We start from the raw sequence: 21,005 nt of genomic DNA on the forward strand, positions 1-21,005 counted from the left end.
TGTTTTGTCTAAAAACATTCAAACTTCCCTTCCTTCACAAATGCTTCATTGGCAGTAAGTCCACTTCACGAATAACTCCTTTATCTGTGATCATTTCTGATATTATGTATTATTTTTGAAAGCTGTTTATTTTTTCACCTGAAAATCCTTAGGGAACTAAGAGGTGAAACATTAATACTGAGTCCATCAATAAAAATTTATTGAACACATGCTCTAGGCTAGTTAGTGACAGAGATTTAGAAAGCATAATTCCCATTCTCAGGAACATAAGGTCTAAGGGGATGTTATCTAGGTAAACAACATACTAGAGCATAATCACAGTGTGATGAAGCAGTAGTAGAGGTAAGCTCAGATTTGGATGGGGTCTATGGGAGCATGGAAAGGACAGCTCCCAAAAACGAGGTCTGGGGAAGGCGAGAATCTAGGAATATTAGTGGAAGAGATGGGCTTTGGCAGAAAGGAGGGGGTGCAGGTGCTCCAGTGAGGGAAGATGAACCTCAGTATTCCTTATTGGCACCCTATGTTTGTGTTTACCTGTATACATATCCGTTGGAATGTTTTTTGTTTCACTGGTCTTGTTAATACAGTCACAATTTTGTGATGGGAAGATGAACCAAACGCATAGTATCTCTTCCATGAAAATGTGTTCTGTCTACACCATGCAAATCATCAAACATTAAAGAAGTTGATCTCAGTTTCCATGCTAAGGAAGTGATGATATTCTTAATTCTTTTCAAATTATTAACATTTAATTCTTAAATTACTCATACAGAAATACGTACACACAGATACACATATATACTCTTAAATGTTCTCTCAAGAAAGGAGCATATTGCATTCACCTGTATACCCCATATTTAAACCATTTTGTAGTTGAATATTTGCTGTTCTTTTATGTTAACAAATCTGGAGGGCACAGGTGTCATCTAAAACATTTTACTACGTGCCTCAGTTATATTGACATGTGCCTTGAGTTTTTATTTGTGTGCTTTAATAATTTAGAACATTGATTTAAAAATATTTAAATACAATTTGCATTTTTGTAGGTTTCGATAGTGGTTGATGGCGGTAAGAAGGTGGTGGAATTTATGTTCCAAGCTGCCGAGGGAGATGTATTGAATTACATTTTTAAAAATCGAGAACTCCGTTCTTTGTTTGATCGTCAGTGGCATAAACTTGGCATCAGTATACAATCTCAGGGCATTTCAGTCTACATGGATTGTAATTTAATTGCAAGCCGGCATACTGATGAAAAGGAGGCTGTGGACTTTCAAGGAAGGACTGTTATCGCTGCACGAGCTTCAGATGGCAAGCCTGTGGATGTGAGTTGCGATGTTGGTTGTGAAAGAACTAGTCAAATTTCTATTTAATTTGTCGTCAGATATGTGAAAGATAGCTGTGTATTTCCAATTGCATGTATATATATATTATCTCCTATTTTCAACCATTTTTACAACTTGTGAATTTAAAAGAATTAGGTCCTGCCTTAAAAATAAGGTTATTAAAATTAAATTTTAGTAAAAGTGAAATATAGTACAAAAAGTAAGCTTGGTGTAAGCTCATATGTTTTGAATAGAAAAGACTGGAAAAAGATGAACTTTAAATGGTTCCAGATTATCTGATGTTTTCATTCAAGAACAATAGGCTATTTATTCATCCTCAGACTAGCAATGCTTTGTATTACAGACTATTTTTCATAAGCTTATAATGATTTTTCAGGGTTCTAATAGACTGAAACATGGCCACTAATTGTATCATTAGGTCAATTGGATGAGAAAAACTGGTTAGTTAAACCCTTTCAGATGTTAAGGTCCTTTAAAAATTACATTTGATCCTCAGATGATAAAGATTTATTACTGATCTCCTTAGAGAAGGAGGTCATAAAGAAAGTGAGCTATATCTAAGTTTGATGACTGCACATTTTCTTGTGGGTAGAATATTTGGGAAACCCATAAAAATAATCTGAATGCAAGCTACCAATAGGAATTGAGATTGCTGTTAACCCAAAGCATTTAAAAGTTCAATTTTATTTCAAAAGTACAATTCTGTGCAAATGTGTATTTAGCCAGCTCATATAACACACAACCATATTTTGTTTAAAAAATATTATTTTTAAACTATCTTCCCTTAGAGATAGTGAACATATCAATGAGAATGTTATGATGAGGGTTCAGTGATTATTAACAATATAGACCAGAGCAGAAGCCAGTCCTAGAGACAAGACATCATGGCATAAAGAAGAGTGAGCTAGCTTAGAGACCAGATAGATGTGGTTGCAAATCCTCCCTCATCTGCTTAACTGTTATGATCTGCTAATTTATCTTGTTAGCTGTTAATTTATCTGAGTCTCAGTATCCTCCATTATAAAATAGTGTTGGTAGTTACTCATTATAATTGTATAGAGTATGCGCCATAGTGCCTGGTACATGGTCAGTTCTCTGTAAATTCATTTATTTATTCAGGGCCAGACATGGAAATTCAACCCTGGTATAAGAGAAAAGAGTGGGGGGAAATTTTTTTTTTTTTTTTTTAAAACAGCAGCAATCTTCTATTCCTGCTCTCAAATACCTTGAAGGCTAATGGAATGTTTATTAGATGCCAGTAAATGGTGACTGCCAATTGTAACAACAGTACAGTATTAGACAGACCTTTTGAAAGGTTTTCCCAAAGGCAAGGCAGGAAGTGGAGACCAGCAGCTAGAACAACAGAGACTTCCAGCAGTAGGTGGAGTAGAGGTAGATAGGAAGTCAGCTTCAGGAAATTCTAGTAGCAGAGGTAGCAGTGGCAGTAGTACCTGCAGCAAGTACTGGAGTTTAGAACTGGAATCTGCTCCTTATAGGACTAGTGACAACAAGAGTGCACTGAGATAAATTCATAACCTTTAGAGGAGGAACAGCAATGAGAGAGGAACAAGTTATTGTAAGAGCAGGGCTCGGGCTCAGAGCTCACCCTCTGAAGGCTGAGTCTCATTAACTTCTCATCCAAGGAAAGAATTAATCCCAGAACCTATGGCTGAAGAATGTCAGGTGTGTCCTTATGAAAAGACATAATGTGAAAATTATAATGTTATAGTAGTTTCATAGTTCAATATGAAATCGGTTCATTTGAGGATAAAATTAAAGGCATACTGCAATGAAGCAGCTTTTTTAGGAGATAGTCGCTGTTTAAGTTAAACAAAATACATAGTATTTTATTTTTAAAGATTCTTTGTCCTACCAAAATTTTAAGTAGACTAATTTTTTGTTATCTTTTTACAAGCTCTGTGAGTCATGAGATCTATTGCAATGTGAAAATGTTTTTATTTAGTCAGAATGTATGTTATTGAAAAAAATTCTGATGATTGGGTTTTATTTTACATATACTATGCTTCTGTGAGAGAGGTGACAAAACTGATATAAAGCATTTTTTTTTTTTTTAACAAATCCTGTATGACAAGGGCAAGTAAAAGACTTATCCCTAAACATTCTCATTCTAAAGCACTGTGTCAATGAAGGGTTCTAAAATAACTAATGAATAACGGAAGCATGATTAAATGAGGCTGATTGTAGTTTCAATGTCATGGGTACCTGATTAGGTTCTAATCTGTCAAAAATCGATGATCTATCTTTAGTTAAAGTAAAATAATTCATATGAAGGGCTTAGCACAGTGGATGGCACATAATAGAATTTTAGTATTTATTGGCTATTTTGATAACAATGATGATGATAAATAAGTTTTAGTTAAGAAGAATATTAATTAATTGGCATCCTCATCCTTCAGTCTACATAATGAATATATTATGGCCTGGTATTTCATTAAACTGTGTAAGACAGTGTGTTTAAACTTTATAAACAAAAGTTAACTTCAATAACCTTGCAAAAAGTTATAGAATATAAATAATTTTCCATTTGATCTCATAATTTTTCATTGACTGCAAATATTATATTGTTCATGAATTCTCAAGGTGTCTAGAGTTCTTAATGCTTGCTATGAGATCGATTGATTTTGTTCCTCATTGTAGACTAATAGTTACAGCTTTTTAACTTTTTGCTTTTTTGGTGTTGGGGTAGGGATTTAAAACTAATTGCAAATATCTGCTTTCTATTATCATAGAATTCATTATTATAATATTATAGTTGGGCCTTTCTGTAAAAAGTATTTACTGACCCCAAAGTAATGCATAATCTAACACTGTTATTTTGAGAGACAGGTTGAGAGAGGCAGGAGAGAGAAAGGCAGGAAGGAGGAGGAGTGGGGAAGCAGCGATGTTGTCTTTGGCCTATTTTATGTCATATCATCATATGATTAATTATTAATTAAATTATTAAATTTTCAACCATAAACTAAAGTATCCCAAGCATTTATCATATTGCAGTTTTATTACTAGCATATATTATTTATTTGCTCTTATATAGTCTTTTGATCTTGCATTTAAAAGCATGATTGTATTTTCCTTGAACTACTTTTAATTTTATATCCAAATGCCAAAAAACGTGACTCTGCTGAGCAAATAAAAGGAAACAATTATTTTTTGTAAGAAGGTTGTGAATCCTGCTCAAGGCTAGGCCAATACAATATAAAATCCATAGGTCTTACAGAATCCATATTGGCAAGTGAGCATCTGTTTCCATGCCTCTGATAGGTCTGAAACTACAGATAAAGCCTTTCCATTATGTGTCGTACCTTTGACTTTACTTTTTCCCCCAGGATTTTTTATTATGAAATAGTCCTCATTTTGTGGTCATATGCTTTATTGTAGTGCAAAGCAGTACCTCTCATTAATTAAATATTTCTTTTTTTATTGTTTGAAACAACTAACCAAGGTTTGCAATTGCTTTTATTACCTGATTTCCTTTACATGTAGACTGATCTCAATAACTGGATCTGTGTCTATTTCTCAGGACAGAAAATCATGATCCTAAATTAATAAAAAATATTAAAAATATCCATTAGTAATTTATTTCTACTAGGTTCTTTTATCTTATCAGTTAAATTATCATGGTTTTAAGTGCCTAAATGTGATTTTCAAAAAAATTAATGATATATCTTATTACTAATTTTTTAATAGATTGAACTTCACCAATTTAAAATCTACTGTAACTCAAACTTCATAGCTCAAGAAACTTGCTGTGAAATATCAGATACTAAGGTAAGTTCATTTTCTCGGTGTGTAAAGAATGTACAATGCCAGTTGCCTAGTCCATAGAGTCCAAGTGTAGGGCAACACTGAATGTCACTGAAGGTGAATAATTCATTCCAAGTAAGAGACCCCTCTTAGAACCTTCCCATAGTTTCATTTCATAATTTTAATTCCAGTGTTTCATCCTGAACTTTGGGAATTATGTCTTCAGTTTGGGCTCAACATAAGTAAAGGAGAATTTATGCCTTTCTCCCTAAATGTGTTCCAAAAGTAGCATCATCATTTCCCAGTTACAGAGGTTTAAAAAATTGTAATCTTACCTTCTTCCCACTCATTTCCCTCTTCTAGCCTATCTCCAATCCTGGATACTCTTCCTTCCTGATAGATCTTTTATCTGCATCTTCCTTATTTCTATTATTGCCATGGTTCACCTTTGCCTCGTGCCTGGTTTGTTGCATTATTGTGTCAACTACCTTCCTTGTCTTCTAGCTTTTTTTCTTTGCAGCTTTAACAGAATAAGTGTCTGAATCACTGCTTTGTATATTTACTTTTTTTTTAACTAAACATTTATTATTCAAAAACACTTATCTTCTAGACACTGTGCTAAGGAACAAGGCTAACAGACATGAATAAGGAACATTCCCTGTCTTCTATTCATCTTTTTCAAAGCCTTTTGTCATTACTATTGGCAACAAAATATAAATCCAGTTTCTTAGCCTCTCATTTTTTTTTTTAAGATTGAAAGGATTTATTTATAAGAATTTCAAAAATGACTCAATTTCAAAAGTACTCTGCTACAAATCTAGAATTTAGTTTTCTGGTAAAATCACAATGTTTTCTTAGATTATTGATCTGTTCTTAATAAAACATTGTAAATGGTTTACTTTACTTCTTCAGACTTTTAAAAACTATTTTTTACATTAAAAAAAAAAAACTTTTAATTAGTTTCAAGCAACAGTACATTGGTTAGACATCTATATAGTTAGCAAAATGATCCCCCAATTGCTTCCTCCCTCCCCTGACCCTCCACGTAGCCAATGTATTAATACTAATTGCATTCCCTATACCATGCTCCCTGTCCCCATGACCATCCATCAACTACTAATTTCTACTTCTTTAACCCTTCACCCCATTCCCCAAACTCCCCTCCCCTCTGTCCATCACCAAATTGTCCACTATATTTGTGAATCTTTTTTTTTATTAGTTCTTTTTATTCCTTAAATTCCACATATAAGTGAAATCATATAGTGTTTATCTTTCTCTGTATTACTTAAATAACTTATAGATTCATCAAAGCAATATCTTTTTCCATTCCCTTCCTTTTCATATGCAGGGGTCTTGTTTTCTTATCCTTTCAGCCATTCTATCTTTTGGTTGGAGCACTTAATTCTTTTCCATTTAAGGTGCTTATTGATAGGAATGTAGTTGTTACCATTATTTATTCCTGTTTTTGATATGTTTTATCTTTTAAAGAAGTCCCTCCAACATTTCCTGTAATTCTGGCTTGGTGGTGATAAATTTCTTTAGTTTATTTTTGTCTGAGAAGCTCTTTATCTGTCCTTCAACTCTAATTGATAGCTTGGCTAGATAAATAATTCTTGGTTATAGATCCTGGGTCTTCATCATGCTGAATATTTTGTGCTAAGCTCTTCTGTCCTACATAGTTTCTTTTGAGAAATCAGCTGCCAGTCTTATGGGTGCTCCCTTGTAGGTAACTTGCTGCCTTTAATATTCTTCTTTGTATTTAGCCTTTGGCATTTTAATTATGATGTGTCTTGGTGTGGGCCCCTTTGGATCCCTGATTTTTGGAATTCTCTGAACTTCCTGGTGTTTTTTGTCCATTTCCTTCACCAGGTTAGGGAAGTTTTCCATCATTATTTCTTCAAACAGTTGTTCAACATCGTGATTTTCCTCTGTTACACAAATCAGATGAGTATTTGGAGCCTTAATAGTGTCTCATATCCTCCTTATATTTGTATAGTCTTGGCATCTTTCTTCTTACCATTCTGATTGAGTATCCTGATTGGCTTCCCTGTCCTCTAGATGGGGCATGTAATCCTCTCCTTTATTAGCTTTGTTTATTCCATTTAATATACTTTTCATCTCAGATAATGTGTTCTTCATTTCAGATTGGTTCCCTTTTATAATTTCTACTTCCATTTTTATGTTTTTTTTATATCTCTTTGTTGAAGTTCTCACTGAATTTATTTATACTTCCCTAAAGTTCATTGACCATCTTTATAACTTGTGTTTTGAACTCTGCACTTGTTAGATTACTTGACTCCATTATATCAGGACCTCTGTTCTGTTTTATGGTTTCTGCTTCTTTGACTTCCCAATTTGGCTGCCTTTCGGTATCTATTCCTATGTACTAAGCAAACCTCCTAAGTCTCCTGGTCTTATTAGTGTGGATTTGTGAAATAGGTGTCCCGTGGCACAGTCCTGAGAGGACTTCTGCTGCAGGCCAAATTTAGCCCAAGCCTCTACCTCTCTGGGGCCACCTGTTAAGATTCAGCAAGCAATCCAAAGATGCTGTGTTTATAGTTACCTCAAAAGGCCACACCAGAAACTGAGGCTGCCTCCAGTGTGAGTCTCGGTAAGGAGCACCTGATTCACTGAGGATATTCCTGGATGTGGCTTAGGTAGGACCGGGAGTTGGGGGAGGCAGGGTTTCAGGGAATCCTCTGGGCAGAGTGACCTCTGTTATGCAGTTTGATGATGTTACAGCTGTGGGGACCCTGTGCCTGCAAACTGGAAGTGGGTAGGGCTCAACAGGGAACAATGGATACTGTCAGCTCTTCTGTACCAAGTGAGTCTCACCTGAGCCCTCACTCAGAAAATGTCTCCCTGTAAGTCCTTGATTCCCCCTCTGCACAGCCGAACGGGCACTGGTGCTCAGAGCGAGCAGGTCCACCACCATGAAAATCTGCTTGTGGACATGGCCCCTTTAAGAGGTGTCTGCCGCTGCCACTGGTGTAGTCTCCATCTCACTCAGCCACTCAGGACCAGGCAGCCCCATATCCTTGCCTCATCCTACCTTCTGCCGTTGCAGAGTGCTTTCTTGGATTTCTCCATAGTTGTATGCCTTGTTCATCCAAATCTTAGGCAGTTTTTCATTGCTGCTGCTCCTTGTTTCTTTAACAACTTTGATTTGGACGCCAGAGGATTGAACAGAGCCTCTATCATCTACACCATTTTTTTCTTTCTTAACCTCTCATTTTTAATATTCCTAACCTTATTATACAATTATTACTTTCTTCTACCAGTCTTTCATTCCAAAAAAATTCCACATTCAATAGTTCTGTATCTCTCATTGTGTGCCATCTAATATTATTAAATATAGTCGTATTTATTTTTAGTTTATTCTACTACCTTTTAAACTCATTCAGGGGAGTTATACTTTTATACTTTTTTAAAAAAAATTCCTTATTGCTTTGTAGAAGGAGGTCAAAACATTGTTTTATGACTTGACTTGTCACCTACTAAAGGAGTTAGATGGGACAAAAAGATGTTTGAAAGGAACAAATTCTAAAAAAAATCTTACAGAAAGAGCATACAAAAAGTAAGAGTAGAAGAGCAAAATGTTTTCCTTTGTATCTTAGATTTCCCAGAAATTCTATAATTATCAAAAATAATATGAAAATTTATCAATAATTTAGTAAGTCAAAAATATTTCTAATTTTTATCACTCTCTATGGGTAGTAGAATAATAATGTGACCAACTGATTCAAAGCATAGATAAGTCTTTCGAACTTTTATATTTGCTTATGTAACTTGGTTTTATAGAGCATATCTCCAAACCAGTTTATGGCTTTTATTCCAAGTAAAATGAAAGCCAGCCAAATGTCTTTCTATAAATATCTAAAAAGATAATTTAGAATACCAATCTACAGACTTGAAATACCTAGACTTTCTGGAGCCTTACATTTAAATCTTGAAGATTTAATTTCCTAAAAGTTTTTTTTTAAAATAATTCTGCTTTTCTATGATTGAAAAGTAACATAATGATGTGTTGGTATATCCAAATATTATATTCTTGACCAGTAGTTGCTACTCTGTACCATCACTAATGGGCATTTTCAGATAGAATTATGAGAAAAGTGTTTAAGGACATGTAGGTGATGGATTTGATGGAATAGTTTAATAATTAAAAGCAGTGACATGACCTCACAAATTGTGAAAATATTTTAATCATGTTTTAAGAAGATTATTTAGGATTTAATTTCGATGAGTAGAAAATAAGATAGGGATTCATCTCTACCTATGGAAAAAAAATAACAAAACACTGCTCATTTTCCTGCTGATAATTATAACACAATTGTGTTAATGATTAACAGAAAATAGAAACAAATGTGCTACATTTTACAAATGGGAATGTATAGTTTGGAGGATAGATAATTATATAAAAGCCGTTTAAGTGCATCTGCTATAATTCAGACATCAACTTTTTTTTGAAAAATGTGTTGAATTCAGAAAACTTTAGTGTACTTGCTTAAAAATCTAATTTTGTCCTGGAATTTCAAATAAGATATGTTTCTTATTAAAATTAATATTTTATAGCATAGTCAAAGGTGAAGTTTATGCAAAATAATCTATAAACATACTTCTTTGCTTCTATTGATTAGATTTTCTGTTTCTGAAGCAGTTACATTTCATAACTACAAACATGATGAAGAACAAATACAAACAGAAGGAAGAAATCAGGAACATTTGCTGAAAATAAATGAGAAATGTTATTAAAATATTGAGAACCAATTAATTAAATATGTGTCAAATCAAAACCAGAGGTTTTACAAGGGTAGGAGTCCTTACTTATACATTTTATGTTCCCTTTAGGCACTTTTTAGAGATTGTGGAGAGTTTTGTAGTGAAGCCTGAGACATACTTTTAGTCACTTAAATCTCCAATTTAAAATAGTGAATTAATTATCCAGAGCAAAACTGTGGACTCCAACTGGGTCTTGGTTACCTGATTGGGAACCCACAGGGCAGGTAATGGCTGGCAAATCATATCAAATCATGGATAAATGGACTATTTTGATGAAAATCATGTTTCCAAGGTGATTTTTAGACTTGGAAACTTATTAAGATAACTAAATAGCTAATCATTCAATCTGGAGTCATTGTGATGGACCAAGTGGGGAGAACGGAAACTAGTCATAGTATTTCTGGGTGCTATTTTTCTTATAGTTTTTATTGTTTTCACAAGCATTAGTGTACTACCTATTTTTCAAAAAATTTTTTGTTGTTCTTTTGAAAGCATGTTTATTAGAGAAAACTTTGAAAATATAGCCAAATCCAAAGAAGAAAGTAATATCAACCATGATCTCCCCACCATTAATAAACTAGACAATCTTTTAGTTTAATATCCTGACAATATTTTTACACATATATATAATTTGTAATATACAAAATAATGTGTGAACCCCTTCCCCTGAATTGCAAATTCAAAGTTATGAAATTGCAAATTCATGAACTTACGTACCTTGGTGAGGAAGGGGTCTGGTAAATGGTGATGAGAGGAGAGGATACATTTATCTTCTCTACTCTCTCTATATGGGTGACTTTTTAAGAGAAAAAAAGGTTAATTGCTTTGCAATCAAATGTCCCTTCATGTTCTCCTACATGTTCTGAACCCATTGGATAAGTATAAAATTTGCCACTTGTCTGTAACAGTGGAGACTTTTTAATAACTTTAAAGGACAGTGGACTGGAATGAGATATACTTTATTAAATATATAGCATCATACAGTGTGAAAAGAATTTATTTTCTACTTTTACATACCTTTACCATCGTCTTGTTGGAGTAATTGATGTTTTAAAGGTTCAAATTACATTATTTTATTTTAAATTTTGTCCCCAAATCATGTATATAGATGTTACTTACAAATGATTTTATTGTAACTGCAATTATTTTAAATGCTTGTTATTACTGTATTTGTCCTAAAGTCACATCTTAATGCATTTCTAGTGTGTTGTCAGTGTAATAAAACACATAGGAGACCTAGAGAAAGAGGAAAGGTGTTATAAACTTTCACATTCTAGTGTCAACTTTTGCTTAATTAGATGGTAGTTCTTACAGGTAACTTACCCTAGTCATCCCTAGTTTGGTAGGAGCTGGTATTTGGAATGTCAGAATATTTGGAATTGACCCCTTTTCCTAAAGCCTCTTTTTGGATTTTAGTGCCCAGAGCGGGATGGCTTTGGAAGTACTGCATCATTATCACTACCCGCTCATGCCAGCAAAATGTCTGCATATCTGCCAGCAAAGCAGGAACTTAAAGACCAGTGCCAGTGCATTCCAAACAAGGTATGCTAGTTTTAATCTATGCTCACTGAAAAGCCACTCCACATGGTGAGCCAGGGCCCTTGAATGTGGCTCTGGTGCACTGAATGTGTCTCGCCATTTAGTGCTAGTTGAACCAAATGCCTAAGCCACTCAGTCACTGGGGTAGGTTGAGAGAAAAAGGGGTTTGGGGAAGAGATTTCCTGGATTTTTATCTGCATAGTTCTGAGTCCATCTGACCTTTTTTTCAATGTGTGAATTAGAATGAATAGGAAGATAAATGGGGAACCAAACTGTACAACAGATGAGTATTGAGTACTTAACATGTGCCAAGAGTAGGCTTCAATTCTGGGAATTCACAGTTGAAGGAAACACAGTGCCTGCTCTGAGGCACATATACAAAGACACTCTACATAGTATTTCTTTGTCGTATGGAGACTATTTATCCAGTGCCCCCCCCCCCAATATCTAACTATTTCTCTCCCTCTGCCATAAGTTGTATGGGAAATATGTAGAAGGACTCTGTTATTACTCAAAGAATTTGTTTTGCTTGCACACATATAGTTCCCTAGTCAGGAAAGCTGGGCCCATGGGCCTACACGAACTTCTTTTGTGGGTGTTAATGGCAGTCATGGAGCCTGTGCTAAAAGTAGGCCAAGTGGTCTCTTGATGGCTTTCTTCTAAGCCCACACTCGAGGAAAGGAAAAGGGAAAGGAAACCTTGTCCTAGTACCTACAGCAGGTTGTCCCCTAGCACTGTGACTTAGTACATCCTCCTACCACATCAGTTCTGGCTGGAGGAGTGGGGACAGAGGTGAGGTGAGACTTTAGAGGAACCTTACATTTCCTCTAGTGGCTAATGCTGTATAGTAAACTCAACTGAAAGGCAAGTACGAGATGCAGGGGAACCTCAGAGGAGCAGCACGTTTCCTAGTCCATGGAAAACCTCGTGGAGGAGACAATGAGGAAGAGTAGTGAGCCTCATGAACAAGGGAAGAAGGGCATTCCAGCGGAGGGCCCAGCATCAACTATGAAGGGGGCAACGCTTTATCTTACTATTATCAGCATCATATTATAAACTATTTGTCTTTAGCTCAATGTGACAGAATGTTTGATACCACAAAAATTCATTTTTGCTCAGGGAGAAGCAGGATTACCAGGAGTGCCGGGCTCGCCTGGTCAGAAAGGGGATAAAGGAGAACCGGTAAGATACCACCAAACACTGTCAGGATGAAAGCGGATTTGTTCAAAAGTGACTTTAAAAGGTGTCCATCTCCTTTTCCTATGTCCCATACAAATGCACATTTCTGTTAAATGCTACCAAGGGCAATATTTAAATCCTGATCACTGAAATAAGGAAGACATTAGCATTCATGTCTGTTTTTGAATTATTACAAGGTTAGACTAAAATGTGAAAAGCTCTGAAAGCGCAAATCTTTGTACCTGTAAGCTGTAAGCAAAATTGTGAAGCAAGAAAGTTTAAAGTTGTGCCCTAGCCTTCTTTAGCATTCTCTTTTTCAAATACTTGAACTCTTGTTTCTCTTGTCTACTGATGGATCCCCGCTGAAGATTCTTCTTTAAATTAATAAAGTTATACCTTGTTCACCCATTTCTTTCACCTCTCTCAATCCCTCCTCTCCCTGGCAACCATCAGTCTGCTCTCTGTATCTATGTGTAAGTGAGATCATACAGTATTTGTCTTTTTCTGTATGACTTCTTTCACTTAGTATAATGCTCTCTAGGTCATCTATGTTGTCACAAATGGTAAGATTTCATTCTTTTGTATGGCTGAGTAATATTCTATTGTATATATATATACTAACTCTTTTTTATCCAGTTGTCTATTGATGGGCACTTAGGTTGCTTCTATATCTGGGCTATTATAAATAATGCTGCCATGAACATAGGGATGCATATATCTTTTCGACTTAGTGTTTGGGTTTCTTTGGATAAATACCTACAAGTGGAATTTTTGAGTCATAAGGTAGTTCTATTTTTACCTTTTTGAGAAACTTCCATACTGTTATCCATAGTGGCTGCATCAATTTGCAATTTTGCCAATAGTGTGAGAGAATTTCCTTTTCTCTACATCCTCACCAACATTTGTTTGTTGATTTATTGGTGCTGGTCATTTTGACACGCGTGAGGTGATATCTCTTTGTGGTTTTTAATTTGCATTTCTCTGATGATTAGTGACATTGAGCAACTTTTCATATGTCTATTGACTATCTGTATTTCCTTATTGGAGAAATGTCTATTCAGGTCCTCTGCCCATTTTTTAATTGGATTGTTAATTTTTTTTGGTATTAAGTTGTTTGTGTTCTTTATAAATTTTGGATATTAATCCCTTATCAGACGTATTGTTGGCAAATATCTTCTCCCAATCAGTAGTTTGTTTTTTCATTTTGTTGATGGTTTCCTTTGCTGTGCAAAAACTTCTTAGTTTGTTGTAGACCTATTTGTTTATTTTTTTTCTGTTGTTTCTCTTGCTCAAGAAAGTATATCAACAAAAATATTACTAAGAGTAATGCCAGAGAGTTTACTGCCTCTTTCTTTTTCTAGGAGTTTTATAGTTTGGGGTCTTACATTTAAGTCTTTAATCCATTTTGAGTTTATTCTTATATATGGTATAAGAAAGTAGTCTAGTTTCATTTTTTTGAATGCATCTGTCCAGTTTTCCCAACACCATTTATTGAATAGATTGTCTTTACTTCATTGTATATCTTGCCTCCTTTGTCATAGATTGACCATACGGGCATGGGTTTATTTCTGGGCTCTCTATTCTGTTTCACTGATCTATGTATCTGCTTTTATGCCAGTACCACGCCATTTTGATTACTATAGGATTATAGTATAGTTTAATATCGGATGGTGTGATACCTCTGGCTTTGTTCTTCATTCTCAAGATTGCTTTGGTTATTTGGGGTCTTTTGTGGTTTCTTATTAATTTTAGGGTTATTTATTCTAGTTCTATGAAAAATGCCATCGGTGTTTTGATAGAGATTGCACCGAATCTATAGATTGCTTTGGGTAGTAAGAACATTTTAACAATCTTAATTCTTCCATTTATGAGCACATATATGCTTCCATTTATTCGTGTCATCTTAAAATTATTTCTTCAATGTCTTATACTTTTCTAAATGCAAATCTTTTACCTTCTCAGTTAAATGTATTTCTAGGTATTTTATTTATTTATTTATTTTGATCCAATCATAAATGGGATTTTTTTTTTTCTTAATTTCTCTTTCTGGTAGTTCATTATTGGTGTATAAACATGCAACTGATTTCTGGATATTTGTTTTTTATTTTATTATTTTACTGAATTCATTTATCAGTTCTACTAGTGTTTCAGTGGCATTTTTTTAGGGTTCTCTACATATAATATCATGTCATCTGCAAATAATGATGGTTTTACTTTTTCCTTTCCAGTTTGGATGCCTTTTATTTCTTTTTCTTATCTGATTGCTGTGGCTAAGACTTCCAATTCTATGTTGACTAAAACTGGTGAAAGGGGACCACTTTCTTGAAGTGATCTTCAATAAAACATTTTAACTTTTCCCTGTTGAATATGATGTTAGTTGTGGGTCTTTATGATATTCCCTCTATTCTCACTTTGCTGAGAGTTTTATTATAAATGATGCTGGATTTTGTCAAATACTTTTTTTGTATCAATTGATATGATCATATGATTTTTACCCTTCATTTTGCTTCTGTGGTATATCACAGTAATTGATTTGCAGATATTGAACCAATCTTGCATCCCAGGAATAAATCCCACTTGATCATGGTGTAGGATCTTTTTAATGTATTGCTGAATTCAGTTTGCTAATGTTTTGTTGAGGATTTTTGCACCTGTGTTCACCAGGGATATTAGCCTATATTTTCTTTTTTTGTAGTGTTTTTGTCTGGTTTGGGAATCAGGTTGATGTTGGCTTTGTAAAATGAGCTTTGGAGCTTTCCCTCCTCTTGAATTTTTGGAATAGTTTGAGAAGGGTAGGTGTCAATTCTTCTTTTAGTGTTTGGTAAGATTGACTCGTGAAACTGTTCTATCCAAGACTTTTCTTTTTTGGGAGTTTTTTGATTATTGATTCAATTTCATTAATAGTTTTATTCTGTTCATATTTTCTGTTTCTTCTTGCCTCAGTCTTGGAAGAGTGTATGTTTTTAGAATTTATCCATTTTTCCAGATTGTCCAATTTGTTGGCAAATAATTGTTCATAGTAATTTCTTATAACTCTTTGTATTTCTGTGGTGTCAATTGTCACTTCTCCTCTTTCATTTTTGACTTTATTTTTTTGGGTCCTCTCTTTTTCTTGATGAGTCTTGTTAAAGGTTTATCAATTTTGTTTATCTTTTCAAAGAACCAGCTCTTGGTTTCATTGATCTTTTGCACTGCTTTTTAAAAAACTATTTCATTTATTTTTGCTTTGATCTTTAGTTCCTTTCTCTTGCTCCCTTTGAACTTTGTTTGTTGTTCTTTTTCTAATTCCTTTAAGGTAAGATTAGTTTGTTTATTAAAGATTTTGCCTTTTCTTTCTTTTTTCTTTCTTCCTTTTTCTTTTTTCTTCTTCTTCTTTTTTTGTATTGCTATGAATTTCCCTCCTTCGAACTGCTTTCTTCATGTCCCACAGATTTTGGGTCATTGTGTTTTTGTTTTCATTTGTCTCAATGTATCTTTTGATTTTTGTCTTTGATCTTGTCATTAACATGTTTTTTGTTTTTTGTTTTTTTTTAGTAGCATGTTATGTAGTCTCCATGTGTTTGTGTGTTTTTCAGTTTTCTTCTTGTAATTGATTTCTAGTTTCATACCATTTTGGTGAGAGAAGATGCTTGATATGATTTCAATCTTCTTACATTTTGGAGACTTGTTTTGTGGCCTAACATATGGTTAATCCTGGAAAATGTTCTGTGTGCACTTGAAAAGAATGTATATTCAGCTTCTTGGGGTGAAATGATCTAAAAATAACAATTAAATCCATCTATCTAATATGTCATTTAAAGCTGCTATTTTCTTATCGATTTTCTGTCTAGATGACCTATCGATGTCAGTGGAGTATTAAAGTCCCCTACAATTACTGTATTACTGTCGATCTCTCCTTTTATGTCTGTCGATATTTGCTTTATGAATATAGGTACTCCAGGATACCTTTGCTTTTGATAGCATTATATGAAAATTTAAAATAATTAAACAATATCTAGGTCTGTGAACCTCTTCAAACTGAACATATAAATTATAATAGCAATAGCTAGTATTTTTTTGAGTGCTTACCAAATGCCAGATACTGGGAAGAGTGTTATAAATGTTATCTTTTTGATCCTTACAACTCTTCATGTTATGTATCAGTGTTACTATTTTACAGAAGGCCAAATTGAGATTTAGGGAGGTTAAATTGTTGCCCAAGGCTATCTGGTAAATAGTCAAACTGGAATCTGATTCCAAGCCTGTTACCTCTAGTGTCCTCCTAGCCAATATGCATTGTATGCATTTTGATGGTTGCTCTATATTTTAAAAGCACTTCAGTAGTAATTATCTGTGTTCTTTGATCATGGTCCTTGCACCGTAATATCTTATTTAACCTTCATAACCTCATAAAAATGTCAACCTAATATTTTTAACCTCATTTTGCAGCTGAGGGAAACATGTATAAGTAAAATGATGTGCCCAAGTTAATAGAATTAAGAGGATTTATAGAGTAGAAAGATCTCTGGATTAATCCTAACTCTTCTCAGGTTAGCTAGCACTGTGAATTTGGCTAAGCCATCCAGTCCTTCAGGCTTCATTTCCCTCATTTGTAAAGGTGGGTGTTTCACCTAACAGTTCTACATACATCTTAAGACTGACACAAAAGTGCTTTGAAAAGGCATATGTGGCTTAATTGTTGGTGATTGTGATGTGATATGCATTAACATTTCTTAACTCAACCTTCTTATTCTTTGACTTATAAATTCTATCAATCTAAGATTTTTGGCATAGAAACAAATTTCATATGTCAGTTTTAGAAGGGATAAAATACTTTTAAATATCCTTGTCCCTTTTAAAAACATTTCTGCATGAGAAATATGATCCTAATTATTAAGAAAATCATCAAATCACCTTTAAATGATTTTTTAAAAAGATTAAGTACTGAGTTATTCTTGTTAGAGCATATATTTTTTAAAGACTCATTCTTTTGTTCAAACACTTTAATCATAAGTAAATATTTCCTACTTTAACATCTAAATATCCATTTGTATTTCATTCATTCATTCATTCATTCATTCAACAACTGTTTATTGAGTTCCTATTATAACAAAAAGTGGCTTAAGTTCAGTGAGAAGGCACAGGACTTGTTCTTATTGAGTTTCTAATCTAGTGATGATTTATTCAAAGAGGCTTCCGTCCTTCTATAGGAACAAAAAGAATGAGGAAGGAAGGAACTGGTAAAAATAATAATTATTAGCAAATTTATTGTATGGGAAATTATAAAATACACAAAAATGTATCTTAGAGCTAGTATATTATGCATCTTTCCATCTATGATATATTTTTAAAATATTAACATTTGTCTTAACTTCCAGACTACACAAAATTCATAGTGGCAAAAGTTTTAATGGCAGAAACAGCTGGGATAAAATTAATTGATTACCTACAAAACAAATAATTAACCTATATACTTCCTTTTATTTTTTTATAAAAATGTCAGCATTTGATTAAACCAGCATAACTCTTACTTTGTAAATATGACTTCAGATGATCATGGCCATGAATGTTTTCAGCTTTCCTGGCACTTATAATACACATGGATGTATTGTCTCATTTTAAGGAGTTGGCGATGAGTCTATCCCAGTTGTACCATGTGATCCTGCAACTTTAATGTGCAATAAATAAAGATGGCATTCCTTTGTGTTTAAGTCTTGTATGTAATTTTCATTACTAGAATAGGTGCACAAAATATGCTTGAATAGCTTGAAATCGAAAGTCATTTTGCTGTAAGGCATATTGAATAGATAGTTGTGTGAAATGACCAGAAGTAAAGTGTTATTAAGGGAACTCAATGTTGATCTCAAGGTTTTCCTTTTTGTCTATAAGATCTAGAAAGTATATTTAGGGGAGGTATAAGACAGAATATAAGGAATACCACTTTGAAGCTGGAACCACTTGGGATTGAATCCTATTCACCTCTTACTTGCTTTGAAAACACCTAGTCACTGGTTCATTGTGAATGAGTACAATAAACTGTATAAAAAACACTTAGTATCAGAAACTGGCACATAATAGATATTCAACAAAGATGTTTCCTCTGCTTTCCTATCCAGAGTGTAATTGTTCACATATTGAAGGAGAGGGCAGATAATCTTTTTAGGTTGAATTTATTTTCTTATGTGACTTGACCAAAAAACAAAGAAATCTTCATTTGTGAGATAATTCCTTACAATTTTCAATTGATTAAATGTTTTAGTATATAAATATCATGAGTAGTTATATGCTACTTTTAGTAAATATTATTAACTTATTGATCATTAATTTATTTTAAAGATTATTCAATGATGTAAATATTTCATTCAAATCTGTCTTTTGTTTCCAGTACTATTTCACAAGACTAATTTTTTAGATGTAGTGTACTAGATTTTGAAGAGAGTCCTTGCATTGTTATGCTTAGATAATGTTGGTTAAGAACCATCCAGAGGCAATTATAATTTACTTTTTTTTATTAACTATAAGATATATATTACTAATCTTGTGCATTTTACTTTTAATGTAATGAGATAAAATTGAGAAAAGTCTTAAGAATACAATTTCCAAATCTTTTTTCAAATTATGTATTACTCATTATAATATTTCTAAAGGTTTTAAATTTTGAAAATCTTTACCGTAATCTGCAGCAGCTTTATAAAGAGCAAATTTACTTTTATTTATGCCCATACATTATGAGTTAGACAAGTGTTCTGAAGAATCATGTAAATCCTGTTCTGTCTGGGTCTAAATGCACTAATAGTTTTCTGTATCACTTAAGATAAATGCTGAACCTCTAAGCATGCTTTGTAGGGTTTCATAGACTGTGTAGAGCTCTTCATGCCTGACTCCCCACTCCCTGTATCATTCCCTACCCTCTCCCTTTGTTTATTCCTACTCCAAGATCTTTGCACCAGGTTACATATACCTGCGATGTTCTCTTTGCTATTCACTTGGCACTCTCCTTTATATTAGGTAGGCTCTTGCTCAGAAATGAGTTTAAAATTCTATTCTGACATCTCTCTATGAAATCATTCTTTCATTCCACCTCTATCCTCGTTCTCAGCATTATTAGTGTCACCTGACACTTTATCTTTATATGTCTGTTTCCCCATTAGAATTGGAGTTCTGTGAGCACTATACATAGAATAGCACGTAATAGGAGCTGAAAAATATGTTGAATGAATGAATGAACACTATACCTCAGGGAAAGTTTAATCAATGTAGCTGTTTCTAGAACCTATAAATTCAATGCCCCAATTGCTTAGAGAACCCTGCCAAGCAGAGCAAAGGGTCAATTTGCAAAGAAAGAGCCAGATAAGTCATAAAGGACTGTTTTATTATTCACTGTTGTTGTAACACCTTTTTTTCCTTTAGAAAGCAAAAGTTCTTTTCACATAGTGACCGTCTGACTAATTTTAGTTTGATATTGCCAATTAATTAATGAAAAATCAGAAATATTTGGGAAAAAGCCACAAGTTGTGATATGATTTAATGTTTATCTTTACTTGCCTATTTTCTCATCCCTACTGTTATGCTTCATTAATCCATTTACTGCTTTTTAAATTTTATATGAGCATGATGACACTTTCTCATGGAGTAAGATGATTTGAAATCCAAATACTGCTTGTATTTCAACACCTAGATGTGATCAGTATTCTATATCAAAACATCTAATCAAACCATTCTAACCATGCCCTCTGTCTAAGACTAAACTCTGGATGAGATTATTTGAAATAATAATTAACACTTTTCAGACTCAATTATTATAATTTTCTGAATCTTTTAATTTCCTTTTCTTAACAAGTTTAGTTGGCAACCTAATTACTTAGCAACCACATTAATTTCTCAGTTCTTTGAGACCCTTGTTAATACCCTCAACCCACTTCAGAACTGAAATTCTCTCAGAGTTTTATAAAATAGCAGCTCAATTTCAGTGTTCCTGAACTTAAGGAGTGTGATCTGAGCTCTATTTTGGGAATAAATTTCTAGTTTATTTCTGTATTATCTTTCACATATCCAGTTAATTTCTCAAAAAGTATAGGCTTTATGAAATGATTGCTTTGCTAATATACTTTTAAAGGAAATCAAAAAATTTAAAAGGAATAAGTTAGCTTACTTGACTCTATAGTCAAAAACTTTGGTATTGATCCCTTGCTACTACCCCATCCTCCAATCTCACTATGTGGAGGTTTCCATTTCGAATGGTATAGTGTGTTATCCCAGAGAGTACTAATGAGTTTCCCTTTATTGTCTTTGCAATCTGAAGTTACTTATATGCTCATTCCTCAGTCATATCACACCAGTAAAAAAATAATTAAGTTAAAATATGTTCATAATTTTTTAAAAGAAGGAATATTTTACCTTAGTAATAATAGTAATCCTCAC

General features: G+C 33.6%; 1 protein-coding gene across 5 annotated transcripts in view; it reads left to right on the plus strand.

Annotated features, from left to right (window-relative positions):
• Nucleotides 1-21,005, plus strand: part of COL19A1 (collagen type XIX alpha 1 chain) — a 296,141-nt gene that overhangs the window by 50,633 nt on the left and 224,503 nt on the right. For all 5 annotated transcript variants that reach the window (XM_016157628.2, XM_036219122.1, XM_036219115.1 and 2 more), the window contains exons 6-9: nt 1,047-1,322; nt 5,049-5,129; nt 11,304-11,429; nt 12,546-12,608. In XM_016157628.2, coding sequence (XP_016013114.2) covers nt 1,047-1,322; nt 5,049-5,129; nt 11,304-11,429; nt 12,546-12,608 — 546 coding nt within the window. The remainder of the gene's footprint in view (nt 1-1,046; nt 1,323-5,048; nt 5,130-11,303; nt 11,430-12,545; nt 12,609-21,005) is intronic.

Source organism: Rousettus aegyptiacus, unplaced genomic scaffold (genome assembly GCF_014176215.1).
Source record: "Rousettus aegyptiacus isolate mRouAeg1 unplaced genomic scaffold, mRouAeg1.p scaffold_m13_p_1, whole genome shotgun sequence".
Taxonomy (NCBI): domain Eukaryota; kingdom Metazoa; phylum Chordata; class Mammalia; order Chiroptera; family Pteropodidae; genus Rousettus; species Rousettus aegyptiacus.